Consider the following 23264-nt stretch of genomic DNA (forward strand, 5'->3'; position numbering starts at 1 on the left):
CTTTTGTTATGTTTGAACGTCTGCACAGTGAAGCCACCCTTACCACAGAATCTTTGTGAACAGACTTTCCTTCATTAGCGTGCAAGTTCTGAGTGCTTTGAATTTGCATCTCATTAGCTTGCTGCATCACGTGGAATATTTTCTCATGTGGCTTTCTGCATCAGCCTCAAAATGGGAGAAAGCCACAAGTAAACAGGCTCCTTCTCTTGTAAGCCTACCTGGGCTGGGAATTACCTAGCACACCTGATTGTATCTCACCTTGAGCTCGGATTTGGAAAGTAATTGCATCCAAAATCCAAATCCAGCAAAATAAAAAGGAAAGGAAGAATGGGTTAGCAAAATAAAATATTATCTATGTTTACAGACAGCAGTATTTTAATGTTAGTGCGACTTGAAGTTTTTTGCTTAAAGGTCAAAGAGATTTATTTGTTTAAAACAGCATCATGACTGTTAGCTGTCAGAAACACTGAAAAGATATGTTCTTTAGGCACTGCAACACTTCTGCAAAACCAAGGAAGTTATCATTTCATACAGTGGGTGCTATGACTCATGCATGATAAACGCTGCTTAATAGCTGATAAGCGTCAGCAGCTTCTTACCTGCTTTTCCGGTGACAGTCCTGACACAGCCATGTATGTGCTTCCAATTGTTTTGATTTTTTCAATATCTTGAAATCTCTCTTCACCTAGCAGCTAAACAGAATAATGAAATTTGTGTCAAGACCATGAGTTTTTGTTCGGCATTATTCTAGTTATCCACACGGGCTACTGTTATGATGGATTATTTTAACACAACTCGTTTGACTTTAGCACAAGTCGCATTTTATGCAGTGAGACCTATGGGTCCCTTTTCTATGCCGTGCTAGGTGTTAACGAGCACTTAATGCAGCTAAAGATGGAGTGCTGTGGGATACGCTCAGGCCCTCTGTGGTACCTTCAAAATGCACACGCCCTAAAAAATGTTTAAGAACATAAGAACAGCCATACTGGGTCAGACCAATGGTCCATCTAGCCCAGTATCCTGCTTCCAGCAGTGGCCAATCCAGGTCACAAGTACCTGGCAGAAACCCAATTAGCAGCAACATTCCATGCTACCAATCCCAGGGCAAGCAGTGGCTTACCCATGTCTGTCTCAATAGCAGACTCCGGGCTTTTTCTCCAGGAACTTGTCCAAACCTTTTTTAAACCAGATACGCTAACCGCTGTTACCACATCATCCGGCAATGAGTTCCAGAGTTTAATGATTCGTTGAGTGAAAAAATATTTCCTCCTACTTGTTTTAAAAAGTATTTCCATGTAACTTCATTGAGTGTCCTCTTGTCTTTGTACTTTTTGAAAAGAGTACAAAATTGATTTGAGGGGGTATGTTGAGGGGGTATGTTAGAGGTGGAGAGTGGACATTCCTGTGCTAACCAGCCAGTGCATCTACGTTATCGAAAGCTAACTGGTTAGTGCAGGGATACTGTGTGAGCCCCTACCACCTACAAAATGGATGGCAGTAAGAATGGCAGTGCACTAATAGCAACATTAGCGCATGGTCATTAATATAAAAAATAGAAAATAAGCCCTTTTATGGCCATGGTACAAATGGCCATAGCAAGCAGGAAAGACTCACGTAAGAGCATACTAAGGCCACCTTTTGCCGCATCTTAGTAAAATGACCCCCTAGTTACTTATAACTGGGGTAACAGTAAAATAACCCGTCTTAAGAATAGCTCATGTTGATAATGTCCCCTCAAAATGGTCTACAAAACAGTTTTAGATAAATTGCTGATAATTTCAAGAATACTCTAATTCTATCCACGGAATTCTGAGATGGTGACTACTACCCTTGTGTGAAGATACAATGACTGTTAATCTTCTTCAGAAGAAATCCACCTGGGTAGAGAACTCAAAGATCCCATGGTGCGTAGCAAAAGTGAACGAAGTGGGAAAGGAACCATGGATTCAAGAAACAAGGGTAACAAACTCAGTACTTCACCTGTGCTTTGAGTTTAATCTGGTAATCTTTTCCATGCTCTTCTTTTTGCATTTTCCTGTATTTCTTGAATGCAGTCTCTTTTGCCCTTATTTTTTTGGCCACTTGTTTTGAGAACCATATAAATTTCCTGTTTCTCTTGTTTTTGTTTACTTTCCTTGTACAAAGATCTGCTGCCATATTTATAGCATCTTTCAGTTTGGGCAACTGCACTTCCACGTCTCCTATGCCTACCTATGCCACCAGTTCCTTCTTCAGGTTTTTCCCCATTTTACCAAAATCAGCATACTTTGAGTTTTGTGTATCTGCACTCTGCTTTTGCTCTATATCAAACCATATCGTGTGATGATCACTATTGCTTAGGTGGGCACCCACCCAGACATTTGAAACACTTTCTCCATTTGCAAGCACTAGATCCAGCATCCACCCTTCCCTCCTAGGTTCCGTCACTATTTGTCTGAGCAAAGCACTTTGACAGGCATCACGATCTCTCTGCTTCTTTACGATTCTGCTGATATGACGTTCCAATCTACAATAGGATTGACTGTGACGTCCTTATATCGGTGATGCTGTAAAATCTGCTTTTTATAGACTGCAGTTTCTATGTAGAATGAAGCTATATTTGTCAGCTGGCAATTTGAGATCGATCTCATAAGTACTAGTTATTTCCAGAATACATCATTGCAATTTATTTGTCAGTCTTCCAGCAAGTTCTCTGAAAGCATTGCAACATATATGAAATTCATCAGTATGTTTATTGATTGGACACGAGAAAAATAAACATATTTCTCCACTCTCGGCCTCTTTTCGCTGATTGCCTATTGTTTGGAGAGTCTAATAGAAACTGGTAATGCTGGTTCATTGAGCCTTAAATGGTGATGCTCCATAATATATTAATAATTTACTTAAGATTTATATATTAGTTCAAGCCTTGAGATCAGTGGGCATTCAGACACTGCAGACACCCTCAGCGAGGAAACCCATCTATCACGGACAATACCAACAGAGTAGAACAAACTGCTGTATACTGTCACATATTTGCAAAATAAACTTTATTCAATTACCCCTCTGTGCTGATCATTAATCAGCATTAAACTGCTGTTGGAATGAAGATTAATAATCAGCACAGAGGGGTAATTTTATAAAGTATTTTTTGCAAATAAGTGGCAATATACACATATAACCTGGCTCTTACGAAACAGCAATCATATAAAGAGATGAAGGCTAGCAAAAATAGCATAATTAATATTAAAAACATTTATAGTTCAGTCTTATCAAGGAAGAAGGTCCCACTATTTTCATATATAATAAAATTTCATTTATTCAATTCTCATCAAACTTTATTTAAAAAAATATTTTATAGTAAGCAAAACAATTGACCATTCAAAATAAAGAAAAAAAAGTCCTAAAAAAATGATTACAAAATAACCTTTCCTTCCATTTGTGTTAAGTAATGTGTCTAATTATGCAGGATTTCAGAAATAATTGAAGGTCTGGTTGTTTATAAAGGCATATGGCAAAGAAAATGGAGAATGAAAGGTCTTGATATTATGCAAACATTGTTGTTTGTTGTTTTTAGTGCTGCTGTTTAGTAAAATGGTTTAATGTTTGTTGATTTGTATGGATATTGGATGTGAATCAGGATTTGTGGATGATTCAGACTTTGTTGATTTATGTGTTTGGAATTGAACACTGCTTAGGTCTGTGCATTCAGAGTGTGTAGGTCATGCATCGACAAATTTTCATTAAATCTAGGATCCAGCCCAAAAGCTTAGGAGCCAGCAGCTGAGACGTCTCTCACTTCTCCTTCTCCACCCTTCCAACATTGTCTGCAGTGAATTTTATTTTTCTTGGGGGGGGGGGGGGGTAGGGGAGGGGGAGAAGAGGGATTGGAATCCCCTGCCAGATCAGCAGTAAACTCATTCAGAAACTGATTTACTAAGGCTCCTTTCCTATTCTATGTCCCTGGGCAAAGAAACTTTAGTAAATCAGTTCCTCAAGGTGACTTTGCATATCACTGGCAGAGGCCATCAGTCTCCCTTCCTTAAGTATGCTGCCAGCAAAGAGGCAGCTGGGCCACACAACTCCTGTGCAGGCCTCGGCTGAATATCAGCCCACCCACATTTAGCCCCCATATTAAGTGTCAGTGCCCAGATATTGCCCAGCAAGGAGTACTGGGGTTAATTTAGCGAGTGACAGTCAGCATCAAAAAAAACCACAGACCGTCGCCAGCTGAATATCAGGGGGATTATATTTATTTGGCCAGCGTTCAAAGGGTTTATTTATGCTCTTAATTTTGAGAGGCTTAACAATGCTGTGACTTTGAGGTGGACATACCAGATTGCTCTGGGATCATGATTTAGCCTAGATAAGGAGGTAGCTTGCTGGTGCAGTAACAAGAAAACCAATCTTAGCCACAACCTTAAATTATCTGTTGCTGGGATCGTGACATTGTGGGTTGTTTCTTTGGTATGTACGATATGATATGGGTGCCAAAGGAAGAATAGTCTTTATAGAAGCATCATATTCTATTTAAAATTTTAAGGCCAAATTAATAACTGTAAACTAAATAGTGTACATTGTTTTTAACCTTCAAGTTCATGGGACTGATGCATCTTGTTCCAGAAGTATCAGTGAAAATACCCCCGTGTTGTCAATATACAACTCTCTTTCTTAATTAGATCGAAAGAGGAGTTGAAATTTCAATAAGGTACAGCAGATTGTGATCTAAGTAAAAGTCTTGGCACTGATTTTTAGTGCCATAGCAGAAATGACAATGTGTTTATCATTGGTAGTACTGACAAATTTACATCAGGCTGTTAATGTTTTTTTTTTTTTAGTTATTTTATCAGTTGAAATAACTGAAGATACAAGATGTGTGAAACATCATGTCCAGAACAGTAGCTACAAGAATGTGGGTGGAAAAAAGACATGTCTCATGCTGTGGCAGTGTTCAAAGAGATTTAAGACGTACTGTATTAAAGTTTAGCTGGATAATGAGTTACAAAAAATGTGAGGAAAATAAACAAGATTCTATAAAGATGGAACAAACCTACCAAGACCTCATTAGGCCATACATTTCTGTTTTTTTATTGATGAGTCAGACTATATAGCAAAAAAGTACTTCAGTGGTATTTTAACAATTTAGGATCATAATAAGTTGAATTACAGATTTTGATGTTGATTTATCAATTCTTTTTCCCAAGGCTAGACATAAAATGAAATTAATCTCCTGATAAATAAAGTTCAGTTTCTATTTTATTCCTTGTATATAATGGATTATCTTTGGGGCTAAAATAGAATACTTTGCCCTCTACTTTGGCCTCACAGTTTTTTCTCCTCTTCCTTAGGGGGAGCTGGAACAGATATTATAATACGGGTGCTGAAATCACCTTTTGTACCTGTGTCTCCTACCCAATCCCCTGTGGCCATGTTACCTATATTGGTGAGTTAATAGAGGAAAATGACTGACCCCTTAATCCTCCATGTTCATTCTTCACTATTACTCAACACACCCTTCCACATTTCCATTTTCCTTACTTTTTAAAATTTATATTTAATACACCACTCTAGCTGCAATCATGCTTTCTCTTTTGGTGAGAACCTCCAACTGCTTTCAATCCCCCATAACCCCTCCTATTTCTTCAGCCCTTCTCTCTCTCCAATAAGTTCTCGCAGCAAAAGGAGGCAACAACAGGGAAAGTGCTATTTTAGTGTGGGGAGAACAAAGAACATGGCACCTAAGGTTTAGAAAGGAATTACGGGGACTAGGAGGAAATAGGTAGTAACAGCTTAAGGGGTGGAAAAGACCCGAACGCCAGGAGATACAAAATTTTACAATTCTTTGGGTTGAAGGTTTTTCTGTGAAGTGACTCCATTTCTATTTTAACATCTGACTGTTTATCCCTCCCCTCTCCTCCACAAGAATATTAAAAATATTCATGAGACAACTTTCAAACAGTTTCATGAACAGGAAATAGGAAAAAATGAAAATGAAGTAAAAAAAAAAATTCCAACAGTGTCTTCAGTCCAATCTTCATCACAGCAACAAAAACTATAGTGAGGTTTTCCAATGACGAGCTCCATTTGTATTTTAACAAGCAGCTATTTTAGAAAGCTATTCCCATGCCTATTGCATGTGTTGTGTCTTTGTGTGTTTGCATGTGTGTGTGTAGGGGGAGGGGTGCAATTTGTTTTTCTCCCATGTGCAGCTTTTTAAAATAGGTGCTCCCTCTGCATATGGAGGAACTTGGATGTGCAGCCATGCTCTTATTGTTCAAAAGGCTTTATGTTTGTCAGAGCCTCTTGTAAAATAAAATGGGAATTCCACACATCCTGACTTGGACGTGTGAATTCCGTTCTACTATTACTACTACTACTTATCATTTCTATAGCGCTATTAGACGTATGCAGCACTGTACACTTGAACTGAAGAGACAGTCCCTGCTCGACAGAGCTTACAATCTAATTAGGACAAACAGGACAAAAAAGGGATAAGGGAATTACTAAGGTGGGAATGATAAAACATGGGTACTGAACAAGTGAGTGGGTTAGGAGTTAAAAGCAGCACCAAAAAGGTGGGCTTTTAGCCTAGATTTGAAGACGGCCAGAGATAGAGCTTGATGTACCAGCTCAGGAAATCTATTCCAGGCATATGCAGCAAGATAAAAGGAGTAGAGTCTGGAGTTAGCAGTGGAGGAGAAGGTGCAGATAAGAGAGATTTACCCAGTGAACGTAATTCCCAGGAAGGAGTATAGGGAGAGATAAGAATGGAAAGGTACTGAGGAGCTGCAGAGTGAATGCATTTGTAAGTCAATAAGAGGTGTTTGAACTGTATGAGGAAATGGATAGGGAGCCAATGAACTGACTTGAGGAGAGGGCTAATATGAACATAGCAACAGTGGTGGAATAAAGGTCATGCTGCAGAATTTTGAACAGTTTGAATGGAAGAGAGATGGCTTGTTCTATCAAAAATCTGACTCTGTGTATGAGTTTATCTTGTTGGGTAGACTGGATGGACCGTGCAGGTCTTTTTCTGCCGTCATCTACTATGTTACTATGTTACACTCTGCCTACACTCCACCTATGTGTATGCCCACCCTCAAATTATACGCTATGTAAAACGTGCATAGTTATAGAATATGTTCTACTAGCATATCTGGTGATCCACTGTAGGTGCCTTCTTTATAGACTTACCCTGTTAATACAATGAATGTATGTGTGAAGGGTTTAGTAATTAAGATCTATGCTCCTCCCATTGGAGATATATTTACAGTCTGATGATCTTGGGACATCCAGATGATCCAACAGAAAACTATGATCTACTCCTTACGGTTCCACATTGGAACACTGCCCCTCTAAGTTATGATTTCTGAAGCAGTTTCCGAAGTATGCTATTAGTAGAAAATTACAGTCATTTAGTCCACCTGATGATACCATCAAGCTCAAAACCTGTGACCAGCACAGGTGGGGCTATCACAGATCAAACGAAAATATGGTTGAACTAAGACTACCAAATAGATTAACTGCCCAGTAGATGACTTACATCGAGCACAGTGTATTGAATATTAAAACAATCACACAACATGCCCCAACCACCTTGCAAAGACAATTGGTATGTTGGTCAGTTTAATTGGAATGAAGAAATATACCAGACCAATACAGTAGGAGGCACAGACATATCATCATCACTGTCTACTGAACACCATTTGGGTTCCCAGCCACTCTATGAGGAAGGCTTGTAAAGAAGCTGGATCACTAAAGTTACTGGTGGTGTTATGTAGGGTTACCTGCATAATTGCGAAAATAGGAGGCCATATCTTAAATTAGTTAATTTTAACTCTCCCTACATGGCTAAAAATAGTTTGCTATTTATTCCAGACCTAAAGAAGGCCATAGTCCTCCATTGCAAACATTTGCTTTCACAAGTGATTGGCTCACAGGTCTGGGTGGCCTATCATCAAAGCTTTCAGATATCAAAGAATATGCATAACAATAGGCCTTGGGTACTTAGCTTCTTTTGGTCTCTGTGATGGTGTGTGATGAGTACACTCTATCTCAAAGTCATAGAAACATTTCAAAATGCCATTATTTCTCATATAAACTGCTGCAAGAAGGTGAATGCTTTTGCAGAATCCATGGTTATGCATACCTTCCAGTTCCTGCTCTATCTGTGCCATTTTCTTCAGTTGCCTGCTCAGTGCAATCTTGTTGGGCAGACTGGATGGACCGTACAGGTCTTTATTTGCTAATGTCTACTATGTTACTATCAGGCTTAGTTTTGAAAGATAAGGGCGCCCATCTTCCGACACAAATCGGGAGATGGGCATCCTTCTCTCAGGGTCGCCCAAATCGGCATAATCGAGAGCCGATTTTGGGCACCCTCAACTGCTTTCCATCGCGGGGACGACCAAAGTTCATGGGGGCATGTTGGCAGCGTAGTGAAGGTGGGACTGGGGCGTGCTTAAGAGATGGGCATCCTCGGCCGATAACGGAAAAGAGAAGGGCATCCCTGACGAGCACTAGGCCGCCTTTACTTGGTCCATTTTTTCTTGCAACCAAGCCTTAAAAAGGTGCCCAAATTGACCAGATGACCACCAGAGAAAATCGGGGATGACCTCCCCTTACTCCCCCAGTGGTCACCAACCCCCTCCCACCCTAAAAAAAAAAACTTAAAAAAAATTTTGCCAGTCTGTATGCCAGCCTCAAATGGCGCCCTTCTCTTTCAAAAATAAGCCTGATAGTCTAGTATTTAGAGCACCAGCCTCAATATGAAGGGGTGCATGGTTCAAATCCCACTGCTGCTCCTTGTGGTCATGGGCAAGTTACTTAACCCTCCGTCGCCTAAGGTACAAAATTAGATTGTGAGCTCTCCAGGAACAGGGAAATACCCAGTGTACCTGAATGTAAATCACCTTGAGCTAATACTGAAACAGGTGTGGACAAAATCCAAATAAATAAATTACAACAACAGAAAAGAGTAAACCTACATAACAAACCATAAAATTAATTTAATAAATGAACAATCATAAGTCAACATAAGATATCTTTCTGCTTGTTCCTCAGAGCAATACAGTATTCTAACTATTTTATACTTGGATGCCATTTGTGATTGATTATTAAAGTGATATCTTTGGCTTTATAAACATTTTTGATTATTTCAGCTCAAATTTCCTCTGGAGCAAGTTAATTTTGTCTTTCATTTTAATTGATGGATTTAATATTAGTTTGCCAAGAAAAATAATTTTAGACCTTCTGTTTGTACAAAGGTACAATTTATTTTTTTTAAAGAATGAGTACTTATGTGTAATTTGATAAATAAATGGAATAATAATAGATTTCTTTCTTTTCTATTTTATAGATATTTGGTGTTTTCACATTTTACCCCTCATACAGCAATAAGCTGAAATGTTTGCCATATTTAGGGCCCAATTTACTAAGCCGCACTCTAGGTGCGCTAACTTTTTAGCTAACATTTGAAACACTCAATATATTCCTATAGGTGTCTCTGGTGTCAGCGCATGCTAATTTTTAGCACACGCTAAAAAGTTAGCGTGCCTACAGCGCAGCTTTGTAAACAGGGCCCTTCAATTTTTATAAGGACTTAGGATTCATGTATTAGATTATTTGGATAACTTTTATGGTCTGGTGTTTGGTTTTACTGTTTCTTCTTGCTTGCTGTACTTTGCTTCTCTGGACTTGCCTAGCTTATGTAACTAATGGTTAAAGCAGTTTACCCTTCTATTTTAATATACATTCTTACTTTATAAAATCTCACAGTACATGAGATTTTTGATATGAACAAATATATCGGAGAGGAAAGCCAAAGACATGTCCTGCTTCATGAGTCTGAACCTGTGGCCTCCTCAGGGCCAAAGTGTTTTTATTTTGCCTTGTGACTCCTATATATATATATTTTTTTTTTTTGTTACATTTGTACCCTGCGCTATCCCACTCATGGCAGGCTCTATGCAGCAGGCAATGGAGGGTTAAGTGACTTGCCCAGAGTCACAAGGAGCTGCCTGTGCCGGGAATCAAACTCAGTTCCTCAGGACCAAAGTCCACCACCCTAACCACTCTACCACTCCTCCACTCTAATTCACGCTGGTAGTGGTTTGCAACTTGATGAAGTGGAGTTATTGAAGGGGTACTGTCAACTCTGTGATAATTTGTGAACATTTTCCTGTAGGAACATAAGAGAATTGATATGTAGGGGTCAGTTCTCTAACTGAGTGCCTGGTAGGAGCCTATTCTATAAACAAACGCAGGTGCTTGGTTTTCTTTATTGACTGGCATAATAGGTCATATACGCATGGATAAGTTAGGTGCACATGCTTATGCTAGACATAAGGCTGGCGTGTGCGTGTGCCTATACTCCAGAGAAACACATGCAACTTGTAGTATTCTATAAGTTATGGTTGTTACTTTAGATGTACCCTTCGTGTAAATGCAGCATTTAAAGATCTGGAGAAGCCAAGATGTTTAAATCAGGAGCGTAGCCAGACTTCGGCGGGAGGGGGGTCCAGAGCCCGAAGTGAGGGGGCAATTTTAGCCCCCCCTGGCACTGCCAACCCCCTGCCACTTTTGACCCCCCCCCCCGGCACCACCGCCCCTCCCTTGTCCCTTTCGACCCCCCACCCGCCGCCACCAACCCTTCCCCGCCACCGCCAGGTACCTTTGCTGCCGGGGGTCCCCAACCCCCACCAGCCAAAGTCCCCTTCAGCGCCAGTCTCTGAGTCCAGCGCGTTCGCTAATCTGGATTCTGTTTCTGTGAGTCCTGACTGAATTCGGCTGGGGAGGGTCGGTGGCGGGGTCAAAGCAGGGGGGCCAGGGCTAAATCTGTGGGGGCCCATGCCCCTGTGGCCCCACCTAGCTACGCCCCTGGTTTAAATGCTATTTCAAAACATGTGATTCAAATGTGGGGGAAGCTGAGTACATCTAGATGTCAAGGGGATGTAGGAAGGGTGAGTAGGAGTGGTTTGGGTGGGCCTGCAACACATAGGAAATCTACATCTGTTTGGGGAAACCTAGATGCTGGTATTTACACCTGCTTCAAGGCATGATTAAGTGTCTGCTGTAGAGGTTAGCTGTAGCCACCAATTTCAGAACTTCCTCCTCCACTGAAGTCCTGACCTTGATGCCAGCTTTCTCCCAGTTAGAGAATCTCCTCAGTACAAAGACCCCTTAAAGAATACTATCTGGCAGCACCCGACCCCCCCCCCCAAACAGAGCACACTCCAGACAGCAACCATCCCCCCAAATAGGCCCTCCTCACAGCACTGAAATCCATTCCAAGCAGGCCTCCCAGTGGAAGGCCTCTCCCCCCCTCAAAAACTCCCCCACTGGACAACACAATTCCTACTTGCCACTGCACTGAATGCCCCTTTTACCTTTCAGTTTTAAAACAAAGAGGGAGCCACGAAGGGAGTGGCCACTCATGGAATGCCTAAGGGGCTAAGCAATCTTTCTTGTGTGTCAGCTTCAAAGTGTAATTATGCAAATGAGAATAACAGAAGAAGGATATGTTGCATGCTTTTTGAGATTTATAGCAGTTTGAAGGACTGAAACCTTTGGAATGTGTGTCATTATCATTCCAGTACATTACCTCATCAAAATCTGCGATGATTTCATTCAGCAAACGCAAGCATTCTACTCCTTGATTATTCATTTCAGTCTGGGAGTAAAAATCTGCAAATCCAGGAATGGAAGCAAACATCACGCCAACTGCATCATAGGACTGGGAATATAGTTCCTACAAGAGGGACAACAAATTGTGAGAATAAGTAACATAAAAATACAACTATTTCACTTCTATGCAGATTGAATGTTGCAGAGTATTACAGATATACTCGTACTGATATAAGTAGTCATGAAAGAATGAAATATATTTCTCCACATTAAATTTAAACTAGGCTGTTTTATAGTTATCTTAAAGTGATTTTTGGAGGGCAGGAAAGGCTCCTGCCTGTTTAAATTCCTACAGATATTCAGCAGCATTTAACCAGGCAGTGCCACTGAATATTGACACTAACTGGCCATATCAAATATAGACAGGAGAGGTGTGTTCCAGGGGCAGAGTTGGCGAAAAGCACAAGTTATGAAGGTGTTGGCAAATTCAGTACCAGTACTTGCACAGCTAAGCAACTAAGGAGAACTACATAAAGGGCCGTCCTAACTTTGGTTGCTTAGCTATGTGGTTGCCAGCGATGAATATCGGTCAGCACCCACAAAGCTTCTGGGCAGGGGCTGCTAACATGCAAGGGTCCCCCTCCTTCCCAACCCCCTCCAATTTAACCCAACCCCCAGACTCCCCCACAACAACAGAATCTCCTCCACATGATGCAACCCGTCCCAAATCCCCTCCCCCAGAGCCTTTTGGCCCCCAACATGGTCATTATATATCCTGTCTTAAGGAAGAAGACACAAGAGATCTACCTGTACCAAAAATGGTTTTCAAGGGTGAGGATGCGGAGGAACTGAAAGAAATCTGGGTGAACCTGGAAGATGTACTGAGCCAAATGACAAATTAAAGAGTAGTAAATAACCTGGACCGGATGGCATGCATCTGAGGGTACCGAAAGAACTCAAACATGAAATTGATGATCTGCTGATAATTATCTGTAACCTGTCAGTAAAATCGTCTGTATTACCTGAATATTGGAGGGTGCCCAATGTAACACCAATTTTTAAAAAGGGTTCCAGGGGTAATCCAGGAAATTACAGACTGGTAAGCCTGATGTCAGTGCCGGGTAAGATAGTGGAAACTATTGTAAGGAATAAAATTATGGCACACATAGATAAACATAGTTTAATGGGACATAGTCAGCATGGATTCAGCCCAAGGAAGTCTTGCCTCACCGGTTTGCATCATTTCTTTGTAGGCTTGAATAAACACATGGATAAAGGTGAGCCGGTTGATGTAATGTATCTAGATTTTCAGATAGCTTTTTACAAAGTTTGTCATGAGAGACTCCTGAGAAAGTTAAAGAGTCATGAGATAGGAGAAATGTTCTGTTGTGGATTAGGAATTGGTTATTGGTAGGGTAAAATGGCCATTTCTCTCAATGGAGAAGGGTAAATAGTGGAGTGCCACAGGGATCTGCACTAGGACCAGTGCTATTTAACATATTTATAAATGATCTGGAAATTGGAGCAACAAATGAGGTGATTAAATTTGCAGATGACACAAAATTATTCAAGGTTGTTAAAATACATGGTCTGTGAAAAACTGCAGAAAGACCTTAGGAAACTGGAAGACAGGCCATCAAAATGGCAGAAGAAATTTTAATGTGGACAAATCCTAAGTGATGCACATTGGGAGGAATAACCCAAATCATAGCTACCTGATGCTATGGTCCACCTTGGGGATAAGCACCCATGAAAAGATCTAGGTGTCATTGCTAGAAAATATGCTGAAATTTTCTGCCTGTTGTGTGGCAGTGGCCAAAAAAGCAAACAGGATGTTAGGAATTATTAGGAATGGGATAGTGAATAAGAACAAAAATACTATAATGCCTCCTTATCACTGTGACCTCAATTTGAGTATTACGTTCAGTTCTGATTTCCGTATCTCCAAAAAGATATAGTACAATTAGAAAAGGTTTAAAAAAGAGCAACCAAAATGATAAAGGGTATGGAACTCCTCTCATATGAGGAAAGGATAAAGAGATTAGGGCTCTTCAGCTTGGAACATAGACAGCTGAGGGGAGATATGATTGAGGTCTACAAAATACCGAGTGGTATAGAATAAGTAGAAGTGAACTGATTTTTTTTAAAACTCTTTCAAAAAGTACAAAGACTGGGGGGCACACAATGAAGTTACATGAAAGTACTTTTAAAACAAATAGAAGGAAATATTTTTCACTTGGTGAATGGTTGAGCTCTGGTACTCATTGCCAAAGGATGTTAGCATTAACAATAAAACTTTTATTCTGTCATATATCTCTCAGTTCAATGCGGATCACATTTGCAACAAAGCAGCGGTAAGCATATCTGGGTTTGAAGAGGCTTTGGACAAGTTCCTGGAGGAATAGTCCATTGTCTGCTGTTGAGATGGACATGAGGAAGTCACTGCTTGTCCTGGTTGTTAGCATGGAATCTTGCTATGTTTGGGTTTCTGCCAGGTACATGTGACTTGGATTGGCCACTGCTGAAAACAGAATACTGGGCTAGATGGACCATTGGTCTGACCCAGTTTGGCTATTCTTATGTTCTTAAGAGTGGAGTTGGCTCCTGCCCTGATGACCCCTAGATTACTAAAGATTTAAAAGGTAGTCCCAGGGGTCCTATAGGGTGTGCTTTGGGCCATGCTGGGGTCTAAAAGTCTGGGGAAGGGGTAAGAGGAGGGAGAAGGAGAGGAAAAGGATTGAGGGAACCTTTGCTCTTGGAGGGGGGGGGTGAGGAGAGAAGGGGAATCAGACTCAGGGGCTGGGTCTTTGCTTTTGGGAAAAGGTTATAAATTTGTTTTTTTTGGGGGGGGGGGGGGGGAGGGAATGTGACCAAGAACCCTTATTTGAGTCTCAGCCGATATTCAGCTGAGACTCACATAAAATGTCTTATATGGGTGCCTGAATGAAAATTGGATGGGAGCCCCTCAAGCATTGGAAGCTACCTTCAATCCAGTCAGGTTTGGATATTCAATGCTGCTGTCTGCACATTCCCTAGCATTGAATATCAAGTCTAACTTAGCCAGTGATGGTTATGTGTTTAAAAAAATGTTCCCTGCCACTGACTGAATATTGACCATTTAATAAACAAGACATAACTTCAGAAAACCACACAACTCAAGGTGAAGGGATTTGGAACTTGGTTGTATTTCATCTCTTCGATTCATCTCTTCAATTGAACTGTAAGAAGTATATATTTATTTTTTTTTCAAAACCTGTTAATTGCCAAAAATCATGATTTAACACTATAGCAGACTAGTTTGTTAACATGAGGTTAGAATTAACGGTTGATGAACCAAGCTCAAGGTACATTAGGGTCATCTCCAGGATGGGAATTTTATAAATTCGTAGTAGGACCAGTGCTGGGCAGACTTCTATGGTTTGTGTCCCACAACTGGTAGGGAGAGATAGATATTAAGTAAACCAGTGTTCAATCATGAAGAAGTGAAACCAGTGCAGAATGCCAGATTCAATTCTGGCCACCTTGTTGGGCTGACATTTACTATGTTACTATATAAGATTTAGAAAAAGGAACAGTGGCATACTGACCATTGGATGGTTTCGTTCTCCACTTAAGGCATAAAGACTCCTGAGGCAGGCCTTCGGCCGAAAAACAGTGGTGTGTCAAATCTAATTGTTCAATTGAGCATTTAAAATTTTTCTCATTTTGTCCTTGGAGAGCCTGGGTCCACTCCCCACTGTTCCTGTCTCTTTGCATCCTTTGTGGGATTTCAGTGTTACTCCACCATGGCGGACTTTCTTAGTACTATGTAAGATTTAGGCATCCCAATGCAATATGCTTAGCGTCAGTTCTATAATGGCTTCTTGGCACCTAGATACCATTATAGAATACCAGTGTAAATCAGTATTGGTGTGCCTAAAGTTAGGTGCCAACAGTTAAACTAAATCAATGGCAGTTATAACTGTTGGAATCTTATTTATTTATTGGACTTTATTATTTGCCTTTATGAAGACATTCACCCAAGGCGGTATACAGCAGGAACAGTTTTGCATAAAACTTACAATTTTGTTAACAACATAACAATAGTAAAATGACCAAATATAAACATAAATACAATAAATGAGATAAAATTGGAAACAGCAAATTGAAACCTAATAATAGGACCACCATGAAACAAGGATCAAAAATATACACATGTAACAGAACTGCAGAACAGCAATATAACAGAAATATGCTAAATGTCATTACATTACAGGCAGTACCATAATAACATGGGAGAACATTCAAGGAACAGCTATAATATGATGTCAGCATACTAGCAATTGAACACTTAATAAGCATACATTACAACGTTTGAACATACATATAATGCTAATGCTGTTCCTACAATACAAGTTTTAATCCACCTATCCCATGACTATTTAATTTTCTCAGGAGTCTCTCATGAAGAACTTTATCAAAAGCTTTCTGAAAATCTAGAGACACTACATCAACCGGCCCACCTTTATCCACATGTTATTCACACCTTCAAAGAAATGAAGCAAATTGGTGAGGCAAAACATCCCCTGGCTTTGTGTGCATTTCTTGATCTGGACGTCCCAAAATGTCTATACCTGAAACAATTGGGTCTATACCTGACACAGTTAGGATGTTAGTATTTACACCTCCTCTGAGGCAGCCATTAAGTGTTAGTTAATTATCCCTTGGAACTGGGATTTGAACTGGTGACTGAGAAGTCAATTTTGCCTACTTATCTAATGTTTAAAAACATATAACATTTTATTTTAGATAAGAGGGTTATCTTGGTTGGCTACTTAATTGGAGTGGAGAAGTGGCCTAATAGCTGGTCCAGTAGGCATTGATCCTGGTATCCTGGGTTTAATTCCCACTGCAGTTCCCTGTGACCCTGAAGAAGTCACTTAACCCACCACTGCCTCAGGTACAAAAACCAAGATTGGACTGTTATTCTGTTACTTACATGCACTAAAGGTGCCTCTTGTTAGTTGCTAATTTATGGAATTGTCTTTCATGTCTCCTGTGTTAATTTTGGGTATATCTGGCTACTGATGTATCTGACTACTAGAGCAATGATGAGAAGCTGGATAGGGAGAGGCAGAAGACAGTCACTGTTCTGTCAGTGAGTGAGTGATAAACTGCAGATAGAAATTTGCATGTTGCTCTCTAAATCACACCCAATGCCTTAAGAGATGATGTGACATTAAGGAACCGGGGCCTCTCATATGACAGCCTGGATGACATGTTCGAAGGCACAGGGTGAAAGATTAAAATAAATCTCTTCTGATGGATAATACTGTCAACAATCTCAAAGCACCTGAGCTGAGAGCAGTGAAGATAGGTATAAAGTAGTATGCTAAATGCCCAAGAATAAGCAGTAGGTGACTGGATAATACAGCAATACTTCCTTTACTGTCTCTTATTCCAAATTCTAGAAATAAGGGTAAACAAACAAGTTGTTGGCACATGAAGGGGCATATTCAAAAGGGACGCCCAAGTTTTGCTGAGGATGTCCTTGCAAAATGTCCCGGAGAAGGGGCAGGGAAACCCATATTATCGAAACAAGATGGACGTCCATCTTTCATTTTGATAATATGGTTGGGAACGCCCAAATCTTGAAATTTAGGTCGCCACTAGAGATGGTCGTCCCTAGACTTGGTCGTTTTTTGATTTTCGGTGATAATGGAAACCAAGGACGCCCATCTCAGAAACGACCAAATGCAAGCCCTTTGGTCGTGGGAGGAGCCAGCATTTGTAGTGCACTGGTCCCCCTGACATGCCAGGACATCAACCGGGCACCCTAGGGGCACTGCAATGGATTTCATAAATTTCTCCCAGGTACATAGCTCCCTTACCTTGTGTGCTGAGCCCTCCAACTCCCCCCCCCAAACCCACTACCCACAACTGTACACCACTACCATAGTCATTACGGGTGAAGGGGGCACCTAGAGGTAGGTACAGTAGGTTTTGGAGGGCTCACATTTACCACCACAAGTGTAACAGGTAGGGGGATGGGCCTGGGTCCGCCTGCCTGAAGTGCACTGCACCCACTAAAACTGCTCCAGGGACCTGCATACTGCTGTGATGGACCTGAGTATGACATTTGAGGCTGGTATAGTGGCTGGCACAAAATATTTTTAAAGATTTCTTTTGACGGTGGGAGGGGGTTAGTGACCACTGGGGGAGTAAGGGGAGGTCATCCCCGATTCTCTCCGGTGGTGATCTGGTCATTTTGGGCACCTTTTTGTGCTTTGGTCATAAGAAAAACATGAGCAGGTAAAGTCATTCAAGTGCTTGTCAGGGATGCCCTTTTTTTCCATTATGGGTCGAGGAGGTCCATGTGTTAGGCACGCCCAAGTCCTGCCTTCGCTAAGCCTCCGACATGCCGCTGTGAACTTTGGCCTTCCCTGCGACGGAAAGCAGTTGGGGATGCCCAAAATCGGCTTTCGATTATACCGATTTGGAAGACCCTGTGAGAAGGATGCCCATCTTCCGATTTATGTCGAAAGATGGGCATCCTTCTCTTTCGAAAATAAGCCTGATAGTAACATAGTAGATGACGACATATAAAGACCTGTAGGGTCCATCCAGTCTGCCCAACGAGATAAACTCATAGCATAAGGTATGATGTGATACTACATATGTATACCTGATCTAATACTTGGCGATATGCACATTTGGTGACACCCATCTGCCAAATTAACTCAGTACTGGGTCATTTTAGAAGGTGTGGATGACATATACATATATAAATGCCCAATGCATGTAAATAGTTATTTCAGAAAGCAGTTATTTATACATATAGACCCTCAACATGCACATTTTTCAAGGGATCATGCTGTAGCCACATAATCATACTTTACAAAATCTGGATGTTGGCATCTAGAGGCTGAAAACCCTCAGTGATGACGCTTCTTTTTTTAACTTTTTATTTTTAAAATAAAATGGCTGTTCCTGCTGGATATACCATCGCTTAGAAATGTATGTCCTGATCTCCTTTGGCATATTAAAAAAACAAAGACTTTCTGTGCCTTTCTTGATCTGGATGGCCCAATCTTACCTAGATACCTAATAAAGATTTCAGTATTTACACCTGCTCTAAGGCAGCTATTAAGTGTTAGTTAATAATCCCTTGGATCTGGGATTTGAACTGGTGACTGAGGAGTCAATTTTGCCTACCAATATAGTGTTAAAAAAAAACAAAAAAAACCACTTTCTTTTAGATAAGAGGGTTATCTTGTTTGGCTCCTTAATTGGAGTAGCGAAGTGGCCTAATGGTTAGTCCAGTAGGCTTTGATCCTGGCATCCTGGGTTAAATTCCCACTGCAGCTTCCTGTGATCCTGGGCAAGTCACTTAAACCACCATTGCCTCAGGTACAAAAGAACAAGATTGTGAGCCCTCTAGGGACAGAGAAAATATCTGCCTATAATGTGTGATTGTCCTCCACCTTGAACTTGATGGTTAAGCAGATTATAAATGTCAAAATTAAATTAAATCGACTCTTCATGGATGTCTAGTTTTGTATAGCCTGGCACTTATACATACATATTCTGATATTGTAAAATCATCACCAACAAGTGCAAGTATCAAGCTTACATATTCAAAACTCCCACTAATGCTGCTCTTTTTCTGAACATATTTCTTACCAAAATGGCTGTTCCCACTGGATGTACTGGTACTTGCATGCATATTTCCCAGTATTGTTAACAGTATTTTACACAAGTCTCCTCGTTTATCGGTCCTTTTGTAAAATGTTTAGGGAATTGTATGAATTCTAACATGCATGTTCCAAATTCTACCTAGATGCCCTATGTAAAACTGGACCTTATATCTGCATCTACAGCATCATGTTGTGATAATATGTTAGTCCAGTTAATAGGCATCACCTACAGCTTATTTGCTGGCCTTAACTTCTATATGCTGAATAAGAACATAAGAATAGCCATACTGGGTCAGACCAATGGTCCATCTAGCCCAGTATCCTGTTTCCAACTGTGGCCAATCCAAGTCATAGGTATCTGGCAGAAACCCAATTAGTAGTAACATCCCAAGCTACCAATCTGGGGGCAAGCAGTGGCTTCCCCATGTCCATCTCAATAACAGATTATAGACTTTTCCTCCAGGAACTTGTCCAAACCTTTTTAACTCAAATACGCTAATCGCCATTACCACATCCTCCAGCAATGAATTCCAGAGCTTAACTATTCTTTGAGTGAAACATTTTGTCCTCCTATTTGTTTTAAAAGTATTTCCATGTAATTTCATTTAGTGTACCCTGGTCTCTGTAATATTTGAGTGAATGAAAAATTGATTTACTTCCACACGCCCACACCACTCAGGATTTTGTAGACCTCAATCATATCCCCTCCTCAGTTGTCTCTTTTACAAGCTAAAGAGCCCTAACCTCTTCAGCCTTTCCTCATATGAGAGAAGTTCCATCCCCTTTATCATTTTGGTCGCTCTTCTTTGAACCTTTTCTAATTCTGCTATATCTTTTTTGAGATATGGCGACGAGAATTGAACACAATACTCAAGGTGATGCAATCCCCTTTCCTGTAGGCAAACCTCTCCTCAAAAGCATACCTTAACTTGCTTCCAACAGGCCTGTTATTTGCCCACTCAATCCCTGGTCATCCACTGGAATGAGGTAAGATTGGGCCCCCTCTTCTCCCACCATGCCTTGCTCTAATTTCAAAGTAGCATCTATGACCCCTAGCAGTAATCTCCCTTTTTATCACTCATGGACATCTTTCTACATAAGGGGTGACTGCTCTGACATGGAAGGATGTTCTTGAGTAATAGTGCTGTAACATTACCACTAGGGGTCATAGGTACCATTTTGAAACTTAGAGTCAGGTGGGGTGAGGGTGGAGGAAGACCACTCACACTTTGTTCCAGTAAGTGACCAGGCATTCAATTGGTAGGTGATGGGGGGATTGGGAGTGGGGAAGGGATATCAAAGTGTGTTTTAGGGGGGGAGTCCTCTACTGGAAGAGGCTTACATTTGGAGGTTTTGAGTTGAGGGGTTGAGAATTGGGATGATCAGATTGGGGTTAAGATCTTGGGAGGGCTACTCTTGAGAGCTGGGCAGAGAGGCAGAGAAGGGCTTGATCAGGGGAGATGCTTAATTGGAGGAAACACTTGATGGAGGGGGGGATGGAGATTCTTATGTGCAGAGTCATGGCCATCTACTGGTCTACTGGCAGCGTGGCTGCAGTTAACACCACTTTTTGAAACAGCATTAAAACCAACCACACTATCGGCAGAGTAGCACATAGCACCAATTCATGTGCTGTTATTGCCAGATACACCCTAGTGCTAGTTCTTTTCCACCTACAACTCACCCCTACCTGTGCTAAGCAGATAATGCAGGATTTTTACCATGCTTGCTGGTTTTAGTATTCAGTAGCCATTACAGCAGGTCCACGCTAACAGCTGCCATGCAGTAAAACCCACATTAGCTGTTAGCTGCTTAACACACCTTAGTACCCCCCCCCCCCCCCCCAAGCCTGGCATGAAATAATATGAATGCAATTAGCATGGTACTTATTTTACTGGTGCATTTGAAATGGATACAAGGGCACTAATTTCAACAGGCCAATCATTTTGTTGGAAGGTTACATTAATTCAAATTAGCTAAAGCAAGGTTTCTGACAAACTTACATACTTATAAAAGTTAAGCCTATTATATTTTATATGGGAAGTTCTAAAAGATTTGATAGTAATCCCATTACCTTTTCAGCTGTGCTAATTTTCCTAGGAAAATTACTTTAAAATTTATCCTAGATTTTTCCCCCCACAGGTACTGGATGGGAGATGAGTGTTAATGAATTAGAATACATTAAGCCCAATTTTGAATAGATTGTCTAGGTCTACATAGGGTAACCTCAGCAGAGATTTTCACAATTTGCAGCCTATTCTACAAAAAACTAACTTGACATAGAGCCTTTTGTAAAATGCCTATTAGGCTGTCCTAAAAACATAAGTGGCACCAGCCATTTTATAAAAAACATATTCAAAAAAGAGAATGGCTTCCTTTGAAGCTTTTTAGGTGCAAGCAGGGCTTAATTGCTGTGGGAATGGTCTGGGATGCAGTTCCATCATTTCTTTTCAGATTCCAGAGGCAGGGGATGTTCTATTCCAGCCTCACCCTTCCAGGTACAGTAGTATGCAGGGAAGAGGAGAAAGGGAGAGTCTGGAGCATAGTAGAGAGCAATCAGTCTGCTCCCCAATTCAGCTTCTCTTCTCTGCCTGCCCCTGGCTCATCCATCCTCTATTCTGGCTTCACAATTCCACGTCCTTTTTGCTTACAAATTAAGATCTGCATTTAGAAGTGTATAGGATAGATTTTGCAAAACTGCAGTCAGTTAAGTAACCTATTTTTGTTAATTTTTGAGATGCTTTTAAATTCTAGAAATATAAGCACATTTCTCCAAAGCCCTGGTCCAAAGATTTTTACGCATGAATCAGTGGATGAAAATGCCAGTAGGACATTTTCTGAATTATATCCCCCTAATTCTATATATGGCGCTCAAAATTGCATGCCCAATTTGCATGTGCAATTTAATTGCATAATTAGCCAATTAGCACCAATGAATGAGTGCTATCAATTATTGGTGCTAATTGGCAATATTTAGAATTTACGTGCATATTCTTATAGTCCTTATTCTATAAAGATGTGCACGTAAATGTTTTCATGCAGATATGAAAAGGGGTGTGGCCATGAGAGGATGATGGGTGGGTCAGGGGCATTCCTGGAATTTGTTTGCAGTGTTACAGAATAAGGTCATGCCACACCTAATTTAGGCACGAGGATTTACACCAGGTTTCACTCCGTGTAAATACTCATGCCCAAAATTGGGCGCAGATCCCAGTGTGAAATGCTATTCTATAAATGGCACTGAACTCGGATCACCGTTTATAGCGCTTAGCTCTCATTTTTTTCCAGCACCATTTTTTTGGGCCCATATACTGAATCTAGCCCTATGTGTATATTGTCATTGTAAGATAGGAACTCTTTGTATATTTTTAAGATAGGCCCAAACTGCGCTGAGAACATGACATGTGTAAAGAACAGTTTTCTCAAAACAGAAACTTCAGAAGGGTAACCCCTTTTTTTTAGTTAAGGCTCACTGGTTACCTATTCAAGTGAAAATAATTTTTAAGGTTTGTACTATGGTATTCAAGATTTTATTTGGTCAAGCCCCACAATATATGGTATCGCTAATTTCTCTCCTGTCTTTTAAAAGTATTATACAGTTAAGAGATAGAATGATACTATACTTTCGAAATGGAAAAGGGGTTAGGTATAAGATGTTATATTGTCCTCTTCCTTTTTTGGCCACAAAGTTGTGGAATGATCTTCCTTTAGAGCATAGACAATCCTTTGGTTATTTATCAATCCGCAAATGTCTTAAAATGTGGCTGTGTGTGTTCTCTAGGTATGTCTAGACTCTTATGATTGTGGTCCACATTGAACTTGTTAAGGTATATGCAGGCTATAAACATTCTATTGATACTGCATATTCATTTACACGTGTGAATCTGCATATTACACATGTAATTGGCACTCAACCCTAACTAAACGATCTGCTAAATGTTTAAAACCCTCTAAGGAAGGCGAGGAGAAACTTGCAGTAGGATA

The 23264-nt window shown here is 40.6% G+C and overlaps 1 protein-coding gene across 1 annotated transcript in view; it reads right to left on the reverse strand.

Moving 5' to 3' along the window:
- ADCY8 (adenylate cyclase 8) overlaps window positions 1-23264 on the reverse strand; it is a 578382-nt gene that overhangs the window by 12188 nt on the left and 542930 nt on the right. Inside the window, exons 15-16 of the mRNA XM_030219235.1 lie at window positions 11582-11728; window positions 600-692 (exon numbers count right to left, since the gene is read on the reverse strand). Coding sequence (XP_030075095.1) covers window positions 600-692; window positions 11582-11728 — 240 coding nt within the window. The remainder of the gene's footprint in view (window positions 1-599; window positions 693-11581; window positions 11729-23264) is intronic.

This window comes from Microcaecilia unicolor, chromosome 1 (assembly GCF_901765095.1).
Source record: "Microcaecilia unicolor chromosome 1, aMicUni1.1, whole genome shotgun sequence".
In the NCBI taxonomy this organism is placed as follows: domain Eukaryota; kingdom Metazoa; phylum Chordata; class Amphibia; order Gymnophiona; family Siphonopidae; genus Microcaecilia; species Microcaecilia unicolor.